General features: G+C 36.5%; 1 protein-coding gene across 1 annotated transcript in view; it reads right to left on the bottom strand.

Annotated features, from left to right (window-relative positions):
- Positions 1 to 4255: 4255 nt before the first annotated feature.
- Positions 4256 to 19599, bottom strand: part of TM9SF3 (transmembrane 9 superfamily member 3) — a 70983-nt gene continuing 55639 nt past the window's right edge. The window contains exons 11-15 of the mRNA XM_023206279.2: positions 17933 to 18001; positions 14494 to 14640; positions 13873 to 13956; positions 13673 to 13749; positions 4256 to 8475 (exon numbers count right to left, since the gene is read on the bottom strand). Of these exons, the coding sequence (XP_023062047.1) occupies positions 8408 to 8475; positions 13673 to 13749; positions 13873 to 13956; positions 14494 to 14640; positions 17933 to 18001 (445 nt within the window). The 3' untranslated portion in view covers positions 4256 to 8407. The remainder of the gene's footprint in view (positions 8476 to 13672; positions 13750 to 13872; positions 13957 to 14493; positions 14641 to 17932; positions 18002 to 19599) is intronic.

The following is a 19599-nucleotide window of genomic DNA, read 5'->3' as shown; positions in this document are numbered from 1 at the left end:
CAGTGGCGGCGGTGGTTGGAGCAGTGGCCGCTCCGCCCCTCTCCACCAGGGCTGGACGACACAGCCTTCGCCAGGAGCCCTGGGCAGCCAATCACTCGGGCGCCCGAGGCGAGGCCCCTCCTCTTCCCGGCACCTCCGCAACTTCGGAGGAAGGCGAGCAAGGTGAAGATGCTGAAGCCAAGGGCCGGGAGCCAGCTCCGCGCCCACCCAGCCAAAGGCGCCTGCCCAGGGCGCCACCTCGGCCTCTGGCTCCCAAGAATGCTGTTTCTGAAGATCGAAGCTGGGCTTCCCGCCTTGTTTTATTTCCATAACTCACTTTACAACTCCCCGATGCACACGTGGCCAGAGGCAGCAACAGTGGTTAGAATTCCGAGCGCTGGACCAGGAGCCCTGTGTACACGATTCATGTCACTACCAACGGGCTATGTGCATTCGGGCAGCTGCTTCTCCGCAGGGATGAGTGAATGTCTCTGAGGTCCCTTTCAGCAAAGAAAAAAAAATCGAGGATTTCGATTCTCTCAGCTCTCTCCACATCCCCCAGTCCAGCCATGAAGGGTGCTTGCTGGCGGCACCCACCTACCCTAACCTAGAGGCTGGCCATAGGTAGGAAGATTTAAGTCCACAGATTTCCCCTCTCGGTGACCCTATCTTTCAGTAAAACAGTCTAAGATGCTTCATACAGTCAAAAAGACACAAATGAACAGCTGTACGTGCTATCTGTGTTAAATTACAGACATGTTTTTATTAAATAAGCCACTCACTGTTCACTTGATGGAATAAAAATGACCAATTTCTGAAGCCTGGTTTTCTTTTTTTTGCCAATTAAAAACATATGCCCAAGTAATTTAGGAGACTAATCAAGAGATACTTGAAAACCACTTCTATTTTGTACCTTAAATGTAAAAATTGTCAGAACTGAGCCATCTTGATTTAGAGATATAAAAAGTATTACTGTGAGGCTTTTCAAAGATCTTTTTACTCAAGTAAAATGTCCCTGTCAAGTATAACACACAAATGTGTATGTGTAGACATGTTTCGCATCATGCCCAGTAGAATTTTTTTCCAATTTAAACTGCAAGCAGAAAAATGGACACTTTCCTTTTGGATTTCCACATGGTTTCACATACATCAATGACAAAATAGTCAACAGGGATCCCAGAGCTGGGCTTCACATCAAACTCTGAAATTTCTTGCACTTATGGTCATCTGTCTTCTCATCTATCAACTAGGATAGCAAGTCCTTCACACAAGTAAAGGGCTAACAGTTAACTACTGGAAGGATGCTACTCATATTTTGTCCTCGTTCTTAGAAATGCAATGTTGACCCTGCCTCATGCTGTTTTCATCAAATGGGCACATAACATACAGAATGGAGCCAGACAGGGCAAGATCTGGTTAGAAACTGGCAGGTGGGAGGAAGGAATTTGAAGGGGATAAATGCCACCAAATGGCAGAGAAGGCCAAGTGGCCACAGCATAGGCAAAGGAGTGTGAGGGGGTCGAATGGCATGCATTTCTGCCTGAATACCAGAAGGAGTCAAACCCAACGCCATAGCTCTCTGCATTCACCCCTATGAAGGTCACCACCTTTGGGTAGACAAGTCCAAAGAGTCAACATCTAAAAGGCCTAACAAACTTCTGTGACACTTCCAGGTCTCCAGATGGCACTAGGCAAACCACCAACTGGCTTCCTCATTAGAAGGGAATTCCTCTGGAAAACAGACATGAGAGGCCACCTCTTGTGCAAGCAACGAGGTTGTGAGCTTTTATGACCTCCAATCCCCACCTGGTGAGTAGTGGCCAGGTCTTCTCACCAACACCCTTTGTCCAAATATTTTGAAGACAGTGGTGTCGAAGAATGAGCAAGCTGCAGTTTTATGTTATTAAAGTAGAAGGCCAGTTTAGTTGCTACTTTGGCTATCAACCAATAAATGGCAACAAAATATTTGGTTCACTAGAAAGATCAGAAAGGAATGATAGACAAGGGACACCATAAGATAGAACTATAAAAGCTAAACTCTAATCTGGGTTAGAAGATTTTTTTAAAATGTATTTTTTCTTTAATTTAAAAACCATGAAAAAACTGGAGGTAGATTAGAATAACAGGCTTTATGACATAAAACTGCTCAACTTAGCTCAATTATTACATTCATAATTACTTCAGGGTTTCCTCTGCCTTATCTTTGGGTACTCTGTGAACCTGAACAAGTGTTTTTCTCCTCTCAGATGTCCATCTCCCACCCAACTCATTCCATCTCTACCCCTATGCCCAAGGTAACTAGGTTCTCTTGCCCCTTCAAATCTACTGAGTTTTATCCACCTGGGCCACTTTCTCATTTTGCCTTTCCAGGCCACTATACATGATAATTTGTTCCAGTGCAGGCAGCAGAACCTCCAAAATAGAGGGCACTCTCATCATGCCAGTTCATTCCTTCATTTACATTGCTGACCACTGAGAAGATACTGAGTTTTTTGGAGAATGTAATTAAATATATTACAATATTTAGCAGCTGCTTAAAACCCTTCCTGGCTCTCCAAAACCTTTATCCAACCTCCTCAGGGTGGCATACGAGGTCCTCCATCCACCACCAAGCCTTCCTTTTACCTCTCCAGTCTTGGCTCCTTACAACTCCCACATTCCAGTTTTCTGGCATTAAACACCCTGCAGTCATCCTAACATGGCCTCGCTGCTTCACACCCTCCATGTCTGCCTGGGACACCTTGATAACCGCATATCCCACATCCTCATACCAGCATCGCAGCTACCCTATCTGTGACACTTACCTACCCAGGACTGCCTTACCTTTCTGGTCTATAATTGCAGCAGACCTCTCTGACCAACTCCAACTTAGAATCACCTTCCACGTCTCACTCTCCAGACTCTCCCTTTTCTTCACTGACCTTCAAGATTAAGTCCTGTAATCCTAGTGGCTTAGATTGAGACAGTAAGAATAACCATAACATTGGCCAGCCCCACTTGTATCAATTTTCCCCTGCAACCATCTCCTGCATGTTTTCCCCTTTGAAATGGCTGTGAAAGTAATCATGCAAACTTTGAAAATCATTTTAAATAATTAGGTAATTTAAAATACATTTGTAAACTACACTGATTCCACATGTCCCAATTAGGCTTATTCTCCCCTTTTCTGTTACATTGCACAGTAACAGTTCCACAAAAATAGTTCACTTGAAATCAAGAAGCTGGTTGCATAAGAGTCCCTTCTGTCCTTAGTTTTCCAACCAGACAAAAAGTGTTCATTAAAGAAATCAAAAGTAATCCAAATTTGTACCATTTGGCTAATGGGAATTGCCAAGTACAGGTGTTGACCGAGGCAGCTAATAAAACTAGAAGAACCAAGGAGGTTGGTCAGGATTTTTAAAAACTAGTCAGAAACGGAAAAACAAAACGTACAAATAGACATGGAGAAATTAACCACTGATTTCAATGTGGCACAATAAAAATAATCTCTTCCATTTGTATAGAACACTAATTTTCAATGCAACTTCTGCATATATTATCTGCCTCCCAGGCTAGAGAGGGTGACACTCCCATTTTACAGTTACAATAGTCAAGACAACAGGGCCCTGAATCTTGATTACTTCTGGGCTAAACATAAGAGCACCTTCAGCTGCTCTGGTTTATCCACAAAACACGGCTATTTACTCTACCAGCTTCACAGGACGGTTGTGAGGGAACAAGTGAAACTGCTTTGAAAAAGTAGTAAATGCTAAACAAATGCAAAGTATCATCAATCAGAGGATGGCAGGCAAATAGATGGTAAAGTCTGAGTATACAAAATAGGTATACAAAAAAGTCAAAAGAATGGCAATGAAAGAAAAATCATTCCTAAGAAAGACAATCTTACTCATTGGACCATTCTCTCAACTTTACGGTACATTAAAGTCCTTTTTCAAAATATAAATTTAAACCTTTTTTAATACATCATTCTAGGGGTTAGAGGACTATGGCCTGCAGGCTGTTTTTGTTAAGTTATACTGGAACACAGCCATGCTCATTAGTTTATATAGCCTACGATGGCTGCTTTGGTGCTACAATGATAGTTTCAGCAGAGACTGGATGGCCCTCAAAGTCTGAAGTGTTTACTATCTAGACCTTCACAGAAAGTCTGCAGACCCCTGCTTTATTTAATTGTGGACAACTATAATTAAGTTCTTCATTTGCCTGTCAATAATGGGTTATCCCTTATGCTTCATTCATGTTTCAAAAAGGAAAGAAATAAGGAATCCAAGGGAAGTACATTTAACCTTTTATTACTTTTAAAAAATCCAAATTCAGATAAATTAACACACTAGGTTAGAACCTCAATTGTATTTGATACATTATATACTGGACTTCTATTACTAAAAAGCCAGTTGGAATATGGCCTATATGAACCAAAGAGTGTATACAAAATGGAAGTGATCATCGGCAATAATTGTTTCCTTGGAACTCTGCACCGACTGTCCGTGCTCTGTGGGGACTTACAAATTCAAGTTTGACACAGTTGAAAAGCCAACTGGAGCTGCTTTTCCAAGAATGTTCTGTTGTCCTTCAAATGGAATTCCATGTTATTTCTTCCTTGCCTTAAGCTCTTATATCTTTCAAATGACCCAAGTTGATGAACTGGAGTAAACACAAACTATGCTGCAGTTATCAATTAGCAAGCGCCTAGTTCACCAATACTTCAAAATAAACAGACTTCACAAGTTTATTTCCATTCCTAACAGTGGAATAATAACTTAATTTTGTTCACTTTTGACAGCTCCAGTAAGAATGCCAAATCAGATGGCTTTTAGGAAATCCTCATAGGAGAGAACTAGAGTTGTTCCTCACACTGAATTTAAGTCTTACAAGATCTCTGCAGGTTCATATGTTAACTTTCTGATCTAGCCTACTTGTAAGTCTAGTTTATTTCTGTACACACTTCCAAATAATCTTCATAAATGTTCACTTCTCTGATTGAAATATAACACCTTGATTGATGAAATAGTTTCATAATTATATAATTTTAGTGAAGATATAAAACATTAATGAATACTTGTGTTTTAATACATCACTACTCCTATTTATTACATGTTCCAATAAACCAATAGAATGAAGCACTAAGACACGGTGAAATCTAAACTTAAAACCTAGATGGAACTGCCATATAGATTACAAATGGGTCTCCCCACCACAGAATTCATATACAAAAGCCCTTCGGTATGTAGCTTTTCCTGAACAAATACATTAATACACTTGTTTTTCACATTTGTAAAAATTCAAGGTTTTAATAACATTTGTTTGCAAGACATTTGGTATTAAGGTGGTTAATAAACATTAGAAAACAAACACTATATCAAAATGGATAAGATTTGTGAATAAACCCTAAATAAAGTGGCTTTTGGAAGAACTGGATTTTGCAGCAACCAACTTTATAAAGAGGTCCATCCACTCTCAATGGAAAACACCCAAGCATACCATTCGCTAGGTTCGGATATCACCACAATATAATGAATTCTGAGAGTATGGGGTTTGATTTATGGGCAACCCCGGTACAATCTAGGAGCCCAACACGATAAAAAATACTAAAAGAATGCTTCACCATCCCTCAGGCCAGTACATTTCCACCTGATCCTACTCTTGTATTAGGCTATATGTATACAAATGTCAACTACTAATGTAGTTAAATTTCAGGAGAAGCATGCTTAAAGATACACAGGGAATGTCTAGCCTTAGTTTTTGATAGTATTATTCAAAGTGTCAGTTGAAAGAAATTAAGCAAATAATGTTAACAAACGAAAGACAGATACACAGCATTAGTGGGGGTATGAAAATCTCACCCTTCAATTAACTTAAATAATGTTCTATTTTCTATTCTACAACTTAGCGCTAGGGAGCTAAACTGTTTGTGAATTACATCTTCTGTAAGAACAAGACACACACACACACACACACACACACACACACACACACACACATTCAGCCCCTCTACACAGCCAAAAACCAATACAAGTCCTTTTCTAAAAGACTCTAAAGGTGATTAATATTCATTGTAATGCTCTTAATGTATTTGGAAATTAGAAAATTATTTTTCACCAGATTCCAAAGAACTTCAAATAAAGCTCAATTTAGTAGAAAGAATTGGTGTACCTGAAAGTATTTAATCCACACATTTTCAATAAACCCTACATCTTACCTGCAAGATTCATATCATGAGAAACAAATTTCATTTTATTAAGACAAAAGCTTACTGTCCAATTTATACTCCCATCAGACAGACTACGTACTGGTATGTTAAAAGTACTTTTGAATAAAAGCGGTGAGAAAGAAACCAAAAAAGTATTTTATATATAGTTAAAAGGTTACATAATATAAGCAACTAAATATTAACTTTTAGTTTCTTTTTTAGAAGATCTTAAAGGCAAGTAAGAAGGAAGAGAAAATGGAAGTACCAATAAATTACATTTAATATATCATTTGGCCTCTTGAAGAGTAGATTTACCTACAGCTTCTGATCAAATATGTTGGATCATATCAATCATACTTAAGAGGTAAAAAATCGTACTTTTCACCTTTTAAAGGACTTACATGTCACAATATAGGATGTGGAGTCCATCAATATATAGATACATATTTTGAAATGAAAACATCTTGTGTAACTATTAATCACATGATTTTCATAGTAAGGTTTAAATACAGGTGTTTCAAGTCTTTCTAAAAATACCAATATACAGTATTGTTTTAGGTGGTCATTTGCATAGCAAACTATTAAACTAGAAACTCATTGGTTCTAGGAAAACTTCATATTATGAATAGTTCCAGAAAAATGTATTCAAATCACTTCTCTTACAAAACTGTAACTTTTATTTGCTGATCCAATAGTATGTTAACCACTTTTACCCCATCTCCACTTTACACGGTACACCAACCTCAACAGATTTTGTGCCACAATTTCATTCAAAGGGTTTGTCATTCACTTTATGATTGTGCTGGATAATCTAGACATAAGCAAGTCTGGAGATTTCAAAGTATGGGTCCCCTGTATGAGAGTAATATAGTTTATATTTTTTTAAATGGCATTAATTTTGCTTTTTGAACAGAAAGTTATCTTCAAATTGCAAACACATCTATTTCCACAAAACAATTTGGTCAGGAAATTTTATTTGAACATTCTAAAGCAATAATGCTTTAGATGTTACTTAAGTGTCCCAGACAGGATTAACAAAATTAAATGTCTCTAAATTACAAATTTGGCTCCTGTAGGAGTCTCAGAAAATAAACCAAAGAAAACAGCCCCCCTCCCAAAAGAAGTATGACACACACATTTTGAAGAAACCCCAATGTTTCATGCAATGGTAGGCAAGATGTAAAAGGCCACCCAAATCACACATTTCTACACCAATCATCATAAGAAAAAAGTACTCTGTAGTCGATTTGTACATCCAAATGCATTTGGGAATCTATACCTACGTTACATTATTTAATGTTATATACATTTATTACCCACCCCCCTTGTTTTTAACAATTTCTTATGTAAAACCTTCATTCAAACCCAAAAGATGTAAGACTAACTTGGGGGGAAAAATGATAATCGCTTTAGACATTCAGTTAAAATGTAGTTTATCTAAATCTCAAAATGTTTAATAAAAACAAGTATCTTCTCCATTTAACACTTTTGCTTTCTAACTGTACAGTAAATTGCATTGTAGAGAGTACACCTCTGTCTTCAAACTGTATCTTCTTTGGATGGAATTAAGATGTAACTGTAAAGTTTTAAGATAAATAAATGGGAAGTTGGTCCAACTAAGATGACAGCAGATATATTACATGCAGGATTTAATATTTTCTAATTCCCTCTTAAAAAAAAAAAAGGATGCAGTTGGATTGGGGGGGAAAAAAGAAAAAGTCAAAAAAGAACCCAGATTCAATATATAAAAATGACCCACAATAGGTCGACAATGGCAGTAAAAATAAGAGGAAAAAAGTAATCTTTCTGGAACATCATTTTTCAGTAACATAGAAACACTAAGTGCCAGGAAGATTCCTATTCATGTAATTTTAGCATCCAAGTTTCCCTCTATTTATTTTATTGGAACAAATGCTTTAAATAAACTATTTGTCCTCTTCACTGAAGAGAGCTGGTCTATTTCATCTTTAATGAGCTAGTTTTTGGGAAGATTAGCCATGTACTGTAGTAATGCCTACTGCATAAAATCCAAGCATTTGCTGTGAACAGTTGGAGAAAGCAGTCAGTAAGAACCTAGGATCAATGGAAATAGATGTTACTTTAAGCCATCGACGAAAGAGAGACCCACAAAGTACCCGGTGTGTTAAAGCCCAAATCTCTTCTTGCGTTTGTTTTTGCTGTGCGAGTTCCACCCCTATGAAAAAGAAATTGATCTGAAGTTCCAGGTTTTCTTGGGTCTTAGTCAATTTTCACATTAGTATAGATTTTTCGGACAAAGGCACTTGTTCCCATGTAACCAATCGCTCCTGCAAAGATAAAATAAGATGTTTTGAAACAAATACATACAGAGCAGTATCCATCATTTAAAAACACTAAATACTCTATGCTCTGGAAAGTTACTCTTTTTTAAAGGTAGTATCTTTATGTTAGTATTCTCTCTGAACTTACTAAAACTGTATCATTTGCTTTGCAAATCACCTGATACCATAATACACCGAGTCTGACCATCATACACCACATGTAATCAAGCAGCAATTATTTCTTGTATAATCAGTAACTACGGAATTAAAATACATCTCTTATAAAGCAAGAATAATTTCATAACGGCGAAAGGCTGTTAAATGAAAAAACATGCCTTCTTTGATTTGAAGATACATTATTCTAGGTCATTAAAGCAAAAATCAATATATCTTCCCAAAATCCAATGGATAAAGTAAGAAGGGACAGGGAATTCTCTTAAGGAAGGACAGGGAACCATGTCCCAATAGCAACTGAAGCTCTAGAGAAGAGGCATTTTCTGACGGCTTCTTTTTTATGTTTAAGTTGTAGAAGCTGTGTAGTTGGTAGAAGGGATGACGTATTTGCGGGAATTGACAGGAGAGAGATGTAAGTGGGTCAGAAGTTTTGAAATGTTGTTTTTTAATAATTAGCCTCAACTAGAGCTTAAAACACCAGAAATCAGGGATATTTGTTTGTTTTGTTAAATATTTACCTCCTGTGTCTAAAATAATGTCTGGCACATAAGATACTTGGTAAATATTTGTTGAATGAATGAATGAATGAACTGGATGGTTCTTTATTGCAAATATAGGTTGGTGCACAAGTATTTGCAGCTTTACAATTACTTTTGCAGCAACCTACTAATGGCTCTTTAGAACAATGCAGTTGGTTATTGAACTGTCAGAGAAAAAATCTACATTGGTCTTAGGAATATATGATGTAGACCAATATTATTGAAAGCTTAAAAGAAAACCTTCCGTTAATTAACAATGGCAAGTGTACAACAAATGCCTAATGAATCACCCTTGAACCAACTTTTATTCACCGAACTGGTGAATGAAAGGCAAGAAACAAGCATCTTTCCTGTTTCTCCTATATATGAACTATACCCCAAGGCTACCAACTGGTTGATGAAAGGAAGGTTATCCTTATGGAAATATTCCAGCTAACAAATATAAAAGAAACAATAGAATTAGACTAGTGTAACCACTAATGAATTATTTGAGCTAGGCAATAACTATCAATGCCTGCTAACTTCACATAGAAATAGAACCAGAAATTATGTGCTCCCCTGATAAAAGCTTACAAACCACCTGTTAAACATTCTTGGACAAGTATTCCTGAGTATGATCAAGCCTACAGATCTAACTACCACTTGGAGAAACTTTAAATGACACTTCAACAATATAATCAGCAAAATCCAGAGTGTGGAAAACTCCACAGAAATTTTTTAAGTTTTAAAAATAAATTACAAGTGAGAGAGAGAACATCTATAGATTAAAAGAGCCTTAAGAGACATTTTAGCCAAGCAATTCATGAACCTTAATTGATCTCAATGTAAATAAACTATATTTAAAAAGAAGTCATTACAAGTGTGGTAAATTTGAACACTAACTGAATTATTCCATCATATTAAGAAATTATATTTATCTTTCAGGGAGGGACACACACTGAAATATTTACAGTTGAAATGACATAAGGTCTAAGATCCATGTCAGAATAAAAGGGGGGATACAAAGTGGGTATATAAATAAAACAAGATAGGCCATGAGTTGATAATTACACTGACATGGGGACTCACTATATATAGTATTGTCCCTATTTTTGTATATATTTGAAAGTTTCCCTTTATTAAATATTAAAATACAAAAAAAAACACAAAATGACAAAGCAACACTATTTGCATTTATTGTCATTTCTTTTATAATAGGAAATAACGATATTACATTTTAAAATATTGATAATGCATTTTAAAATAGTTACAATACAATTCTTTACAGGATAAGAGAAAAATCACTCAATTTTGTGAAAATATATCTGAATCCTTACGGCATGAAAAGATGTAAAAAATTTTAATTAGCATTGAAAATTTTAATGGTATAATACTAGAGCCAAACCAAATCCAATTTTCCAGATGTACAAAACATTGTTCCCTTTGAGCAGAAATATGCTTAAAATCAAAACAGTATCAACCTAGTGAATCATTTTTCCTAATCTTTTTTTTTTTTTTTTTTTTGAGACAGAGTCTTGCTCTGTTGCCCAGGCTGAAGTGCAGTGGCACGATCTCGGCTCAATGCAAGCTCCACCTCCCATGTTCACGCCATTCTCTGGCCTCAGGCTCCCAAGTAGGTGGGACTACAGGCACCCACAACCACACCTAGCTAATCTTTTGTATTTTTTAGTAGAGATGGGGTTTCACCGTGTTAGCCAGGATGGTCTTGATCTCCTGACCTCGTGATCCTCCTGCCTCGGCCTCCCCAAAGTGCTGGGATTACAGGCGTGAGTCACTGCGCCCGGCCACATTTTTCCTAATCTTATGAGTACCTCAAGAATAAACTTACAAGGGCATGACTTTATAAAAAAAGAATACTGAATATGCCCTCTAGAAAAGTAAATATTTTAGGAATAATAGAAGTGCACTATTAAACTTAATTCCTCAAAACAAAAATGCTATGCTCATAATATCCCACCTTAACATAGTCATTTTTTCCTACATTTAAAAAAATCAACAAATATTTTTGTTCTAATTACTGACTTAAGCATTTTAGCAACATAAATTGATGGATATAATTTTTGTATTATGGTGACATTCTAATCACTTCCAGTCTAAACAGCTTCTCCCTACCTGCCCCTGAAAAATGAAGCACTGAAAGCATATAAACCCATTAAAGAATAAATGCTGGGACATTGCCAGAACAGCAGGGAACTGTAAATGTGCCAAGATTTTCAGGCAGCAAGATGAAATTTCAGCAGGAAAAGCACTCAAAAAATTTAGCTACATTTTCTTTGTAAATGTCAAGACGTGTTACCTCTCTGGGTCTTCCTAAGATCACTTATAGAAAAAGTCAAGAAAATTTTTTTTAACTCTCTGCCTAATTGATTCTATACCTCACTGAATGTTGGTGATAATCAAGAAAAATCAGATAAAATAAAGAGGAGTCCAGATAATCAAGAAAAATCAGATAAAATAAAGAGGAGTCCAGTGAACAATACTCTGAAGAAAGGATGGCCAATAATACTAAAGAAACCTTCTGACTGCCCAAGAATAGGGATGTTTCCACATGACACAATTTAGTTTTAACCTTCAGTCCCTCTCATCTTTTCCTCAAAGTTGGTTACTAATTGTCACAGGGAATGGCTATCACAGCAGCTATAAATAAAACATGTGACTATAACATAGAGAATGATCTTTCCTTGTGGAATGTTTCACTACTTTACAGACAATCTCATTTGTGTGTACGCACACACGTGATCATATACATAGTGTATATGAATTGAACAGGCTCTTTTGATGGAGAAACAAAGCAATCTTGGTACCCCACAGGTGTCCATAAATGTCACACCAAGACCTAGCTTTTAATAAGATTATCATATCTTATATATATATATCTTATATAGCCAAAGATGGAATTATCAAATACACACATATATACATAAATAGCCATGGCAAACAACAGAAAAAGGAGGAAAAGTACCCACTCTCGGAAATGTTTCCACCATGATTAGTCCCTCAGACTTATATCATTCCTACAAAGTAACTAAGGGACCAGTCTCATTTATCAGGTAAAACACATCATTCCTACGAAGTAATTAAGGGACCAATCTCATTTATCAAGTAACACTGAACCCAAAAAAAAGTGAGTTACTTGTATGAGTTTCCATTAAGGTACCTCTGCCTGGACTTGGTGTCATAAAGTTGTTCTGAGATGAAAACACAAGGTGTGGAATCCCACAGAGACTGTGCAGAAGCACAGACACAATTCCAGAGCAGAAGGAAGCACAAGGACTTCTAGGCTTCATCAATAGCAGCAGCAGGTACCCCTCACTGAGCATCTACCAGTCACCTGATGTTTATCCACATTTAATCACTGAATCCTCTTTACAGCCCTATGAGGTAAGTATTATTTCTATTTTGCAAATGAGTAAAGTTGACGAAGAAAGGTTAAATAATTTGGCCAGAGTTAACAGGGCTTTAAGTGGGGAATTCACACCCAGAACAGACTGACCCCAAAAGGCCAGATCTTTCCATACCTCACCATGTAAATGGCTATCCTTACTACCTAATAACAGTCCCAGCACTACACTTGGTGCTTTACACACATGACATTATTCCTCACAACTACTCTGAAAGATATGCCCATTTTACAGATAAAAATGAGACCTAGAAAGGTTAATGTGACCTCCATGGCCACAAAAAAAGCTGGGCAACAGCATGGACATTTATTCCAGTGTTTTCAGGCTCTCATACTTATGCCTTTCCCATTTATCATACTGTTTCCAAAAGTTCTTTATTTTCTAGCTACTTCACACATTCTAGAGACTCTATCATATGGTGAAAACTATTACCTCTTCCTTTTAATAGATGATTATGATAGATTCATAAATAGTGGTTTTATCCCCACTTTACAAAAACTTAGAGAGCTCTGGGAACTAGATCAAGGTGGAAAGCATATATATGGTACAGCCAGAACTTAAATCCAGTCTGTAGATACCCAAGTATGCAATCATAACAAGTAAACTGTGCTGTCTCATAGGTATCTCCTGGTTTCTCCAAGAATAGTCTGAGAAGTTTCCAAACAGGAATCATTCAGGCAACACCTTAACATGCCTACATCATGATCTTCCATTGAACTTAAGCTTTAAAAAATGCCAATTCTCAAACCAGGCACAGTGGCAGGTGCCTGTAGTCCCAGCTAGTTCAGAAGCTGAGTCTCTAAAAAAAAATAAATAAAATGAAAAAGCCAATTCTCAACATGAATGAAAAACTAACTGTGGTATGAAATTCTGTGCTATATAGAATTACTAGAATTTCTATAAAAACAAATTAATAAGGTAATAAATTATGTTGTGGGGAAGAGTCAAAAGAACTGAAATCAGACTCAGGTTTATTTTGGTGTTTCTGATCAAACAACAGATAGAATTTCTTAATTTCCATTTACTGTATTTTTCCGATTCAGAGAAACTCAGATTTACTCATGATGTTCAAAGAATTTCAGAACTTACCACACATTATCCCCAAGGCTGTGCTAAATACCGCCATATATCCAAAGTAAAATGATGTCTGAAATAAGCCATACATCCTGAAATAAAACAAAATATATATAGGATATCCATTTTTACTTTTAACATAAGGCCTTAAATATTAGTATTTAAAGGACAAATTTAGTTTCCTAAGTAAAAAGTGAAAAAATGTCTCCACTTACTTTGTTTTGAAAAAATAGTAGTAAAAGGAATACATGTAAACATAGATTGCAGTTGATGCAGCAGAGAGAAAACTTGTCCATTGCCTGGTGTGGGGAGGGGGAGAGAAGATAACTCTTTTGAATGAACGGCACTAAAACAAAGATTTTAAAGCAAATAATTTAATAAAACATCCTTTAAAGTCCTTTAAAACTTATTTAAAAAACAAATGCATAGATATGGTATTTAAATTTATTAACAAGGAGAACATCTAAGAATTAGAAAGTTCGATATTGAATTTTGTCAGATTCCCTATTACCAGTGACCATAAATACACCACTTCCTTTTCCAGATCTAAGTCTCCTTGTGTTTAGAATGGAGCAATGTTTCTCATAAAACTCTTTTCATATCGAGCACTTTGTAAAAAACGTGTCTAACATAGAACTCCATTAATACATTAAAAATTTGATATTATTTTTTCTCTAAAATATGTATCATTTTTATAACTGGAAAAAAAATCCCTATGTTATTTTAAGTAACAAAATTTCTATACAGCTCTTTTACTCCACTTGATAGATTTCAAAGGAAATCTTATTTTAAAATATTATGGTTCCCCAAATTTCTTTCCACAAATAGGTACTTACCACCTGTAATCTTCTGCATTTAGTAGAAAATATGTGCACACAATAGTCACACAGACTGTCACAATACACAGGATAACCAGCACCAGCATCATGAAGCCATAGACATAATAGATCTTATATGCCCAGAAAGATGTGAAGATGAAATACCTAAGTAAATGCAATAAAGACACAGGTTTCCAGTCTTTATTCTTAAAGCTCACTCTGCTCTTCCTAGAAGTCTCATATTTCAGTTCTCATTTTTTTCTCATTAAGAAAATTTTCTCATTAAGAAGATTTTCTCATCTAAGAAGATTTTCTTTCAAGTATCTTCCAACAGTTTCTCTTACCATGTCTTCATCAATTAAATCCACTAGAATTCTCTCAAAAAATTTCTTGGATAATCTTTGAAAAACAGATTCTTCAGTAGGGCATTCACCTCTACACAAACTGAATAAAACAGAAGCTTAAAGAAGTATAATGTAGAAAAGAACAAATGAAAATAGCTAAAAAATCCGTATTTGTATCCATATTGTTTTGTAGATACAACACAATTCAAGCAATGTAGTTTGTATTTTATTAAACAGGAAATATAATACTCTATTAAATAGAAAAATAAGTTAGAGCAATAATGTGTAAAATTAGGAAAAGCAAGCCTAAAGAAGATTCACACTGTCTTCAGAGGACAGCAAGTGAAAGGGCTTTAAGATTTTTAATTAAGAAAAAGATCTTTCACTCTAATCCATTACCAAGTCATCATTAAATTACACAGAGCCTTTCAGCCTCTTTTCTTTTTCTTGTTGCCCAGGCTGGAGTGCAGTGGTGTATCTCAGCTCACTGCAACCTCCACCTCCCACGTTCAAGCGATTCTCCTGCCTCAGCCTCCTGAGTAGCTGGGATTACAGGCGCACACCAATACGCCCAGCTAATTTTTTGTATTTTTAGTAGAGACGGGGTTTCATCATGTTGGCCAGGCTGGTCTCGAACTCCTGACCTCAGGTGATCCATCCGCCTCAGCCTCCCCATCATTCATTCTTTCAACAAATATTTATAGAGCCCCTATCATGTATCAGGAAAGCAGTGAGAACAGCAGTAGACAACTCTACCCTCAAGAAGACTACTAGCTAGTTGGGAAACACCAGTAAAGACCACGATACACTGTGATATGTGCTACATGAATGCACATAAGGGGTTATCTTCCCATTGTGGCTGAATGGGGCTTTATGGGGGGAGAAGAATCAGATAAGGAATGCGGAGGGCAAGAGGAGCTAGAAGAATGTTCCAGGTATGCCAGGCATGGTGACTCACACCTATAATCCTAGCACTTTGGGAGGCTGAGGCAGATGGATCACCTGAGGTCGGGAGTTCGAGACCAGCTTGATCAACATGGTAAAATCCCGTCTCTACTAAAAATACAAAATTAGCTGGGCATGGAGGCGCATGCCTCCCCAACTACTCGGGAGGCTAAGGCAAGATAATCGCTTGAACCCGGGAGGTGGAGGTTGCAGTGAACCGAGGTAGTGCCAATGCACACTCCAGCCTGGGCAATAAACGAAACTCTGTTTCAAAAAAAAAAGAAAAAAAAAGAATGTTCCAGGCACAGGAGCAGCAAAAGCAAAAGTGAGTAAATAAAGGGGATCCACTGCATTTTGAAAAACTAAAAGTAATTCAGTATGGCTAAAACTTTAAATGAAGGGGAAAGAACTAAGAAATGAAGTTGGAGAAGTGAACAGGACCAGTTCTTAGGTTATTAAGACGCTTAACAGCCATGTTATGGAGTTGAAGTGTTAACTCCATATTAAAATAAGAAGTGTTAAATTAAAATAAGAAGTGTTAAGCAAAGAAATGACATGACAACCTTAAAAAGATCACTTTGGCTACCAGGAGGAGAATGGGTTTGAGGGTGGACAAAACAGATGTTGAAGAAACAGCAGAAAAACTATCTAGTGGAACACAGTGCCCGGAGAAGCACAAAGACGTGGTTCAGAAATACTGGGGACAGGGGTAGAAAGGAAAAAGTAGTCACAGGTCAAGTATGGGTGAAGGCACAAAGCATTGTCAGACTGGAACTAAAGAAGTAGTTCCTGAACCGACTTTAATAAACCACAAGTTACAGAGACACACACTCCAACTCCTAAGATACTAATGCCCACAGCATATGCAGAACTCGTAAGTGACAACGAAGAGTTGTTCCATATCTACTTATGTCAGTTGTACCTGTTAGTACAATTAGACTAAATTGAATAAATTAAATGTTACATAAACCAATAAACATCAGAGTAAAAAGGATGTGTGGTTACTATAAAAATTATGTTGAATGCTTTGGAAAGATTTGATAAGGTGAGTCCCTTTAAAAAAGTTACAAAATTCGATGTGATTGAGATGGCTATAGACTGGGGGACAAATGTACAAATCTAGAAGGATTCTGCACTTAGAATGCTTCAGATAGGACCTTATGTTCTTGCTTCACTTTAAAAAGGATGGAAAACACAGAATCTGTATTACGAATGTCAAAGAAAAAAAAATGAAAAAATTTCAATGAAGAAAAAGACCGTGGCTCTATATTAAAAAAAATAAATAAATCAGCGAAGGATGTACATTTACTTGTCTTAAAATATTACGTATGTATCTTTTTAAATAATTCTCTTACATGAGTCATCGTTTTCAATTAACCAACTACCAAATCCAACTATGTCTGTTAAGAAAACTCCTACCATACAGGAGACAATCCGCAGTGGGGCATCTGGAAACTTGTAAGGCTATTTTAAGTTGTCACAATGACTGGTATTTAGTGGACAGGAGCCAAGGGTGTATAGCTGCAATACCTGAGAAAGCCCCATATGGTGAACTGTCTTGCCTAAAATAACCAGAGCATTCCCATCAGGGGGCACTGGGACACAGACTAAGAAAAGAAAGGCTTTTTTATTTTGCAATGGTGACAAAGGATGCAGATGTAAAGCACAGTAAGTGGCACAAGGTGGCATACCTCTCACCTCCAAATACATACACACTTCCTAGCACTCCTGCAGGCCTCTATGGAAGGAACCTAGGAAATGACTGCATCAAAAGATGTCAGGACCTAGACGGACTAGTAGGTAATGGTTTACCTAGTTCCGTAGATCCTCAGAAATATTTTTAAAAATACAATAAAAACCAGGAATTCCTTAAATCATGCCTATGATCAAAGGCTGGTCTACCATTCTTTAACACATAGCTTTGATTTCTAAGATTTCCTCTTAGGTGAGGGAGATCTAGAATACAATACAAAAAGGTATAAACATCACCTGAATATTTAAGAACACAGTCAACAGCTACCTTTATATAGCCTATTAGACCCCTTTCTGGAATCATGGAATTAACAGACTATTAGATATTCTCCCAACTGATGACTTTACATGTTCCCTAACTCCTAAATTGTCTATTATCAAATCCCTCAAAACATAAATACATTATCAAAACTTACATTTCAATAAAGATTGAACCAAAAGGTAAAATTCCGCCCAGGCAAACAATAACTGCAGGCTCCATGAACCTGGAAAATATTAAAATTAATAGTAAACTTCTAGTATGATTTCCATATTACATAAACACTGATAACAGAAAGCAGGTACTTGACACTTAAAATCATCTCTGAAGGATAAAAATAAACCAGTAAAATGAAAAGCCAAAACCAAAAGAGGCACAATATATAGGTGGGACTTCAATTTAGCCATAGGTTATAATCAATATTCTTTCTGCATTAAAGGCTGAAACAAGTACATGAAGAACAAAAATTACTGACACTGGCAAAACTTGAAAAAGTCTCTAAGTGTTCCCTTTGGTTCTACTAGACTTCCATAACTTCTTAGAACTCTATAGGCATTTATTCACAAAAAGCCAAAGGGAAAGAAAGTAAGAGTCGAGAGACCTCCATTTGAAATAATGTTTCCCAGATTGTGGCCTTGTCATCTCTTTGCTCACTCTCTCCTTGGTTCTATAATTTCTTTTCCTAAAAATTATGCAATTAAGGTATTATGAGTTCTTATTTATAATGGCACCAAAGAAATAAAAAATAAAATTCGAAATTCATTCATTCATTCAACAAACATTTACTGACTATAATTGGTAATTCCCCACCTGGATGCCTTCTCTCGTCTCCTATTTCTCTCCTGAAAGCATTGGCTCAAATGTTCTCCCTTTAAAACCTTTGCTGAGTCTCCCAGGAAGAGGTGGGTCCTTCTCTCATTATTCCACTGCCTCTTGAACATATCTCCATCACGGTACTTACCACACTATACTGTAACTGTTCAATTCCAAATACATGTGTGTACATATATATAAAAAACCTCACTAGATTATAAACCATGGCAGGCAGAAGCTACTCATCTAGGTATTTCCAGTGCCTAGCACAATACCTGGCACAAAAAAGATCCTAAACTAATAACTATGAAATCAACAAACTAAAAAACTGAGAAAAAAATTTTAAAATTTGAGAGCTGAAAAAAAACTTAAAAATCATTTAATGTAGTCTTCTTTCATTACTTTACAGGAAGCCAAGACTCACTGAGGTTACAAGTGATCTGCCCAACGTGACACAGTCAATGAGAGGCAGATCTAGTATTCAGATTTAGGTTCCCATGATTATACTCCCCAAAACAGAGACACACACAAGCCTTCCTATACCTAAACGCAAAGCATCTTTGGTGAGGAAGCTCTCACCAGACCTCCTCTCCTTCACTAGCCTTAGTGACTTAGAGGAACTTTTGTGACTTCTGACTATGATTTCCCTTTAACCTTACCTTTCCTAGTAAGGATACTGATGGGTCCTAACAGTCTAATACTGATTTACGAGAAAAAAAAAAAAAAATTACTTCAAAAAATAAACTACAAAACTTCTAACCAAAGTCTCTCATAAGCAGCAATCTAAGGAAAGAAAAGAATGTGGCCAATTCAAACTATAGGAGCTATTTTATTCATCCTCCATTTCTATAAATGTCTACATGCTTCTGGTCTAGAAAGGGCAGAGCAAAATTATCACCTATTTATATAAGCACCTGAATATGCTATATTTATAATCTGGTAAAATATCTAGGGACAGAGACTTCATATATATATATATATGTGTGTGTGTGTACATATATATATATATAT

This window comes from Piliocolobus tephrosceles, chromosome 9, assembly GCF_002776525.5.
Source record: "Piliocolobus tephrosceles isolate RC106 chromosome 9, ASM277652v3, whole genome shotgun sequence".
NCBI classification, from domain to species: Eukaryota; Metazoa; Chordata; class Mammalia; order Primates; family Cercopithecidae; genus Piliocolobus; species Piliocolobus tephrosceles.
The sequence above is the reverse complement of the archived record's forward strand: the minus strand, read 5'-3'. Positions and strand labels throughout refer to the sequence as shown.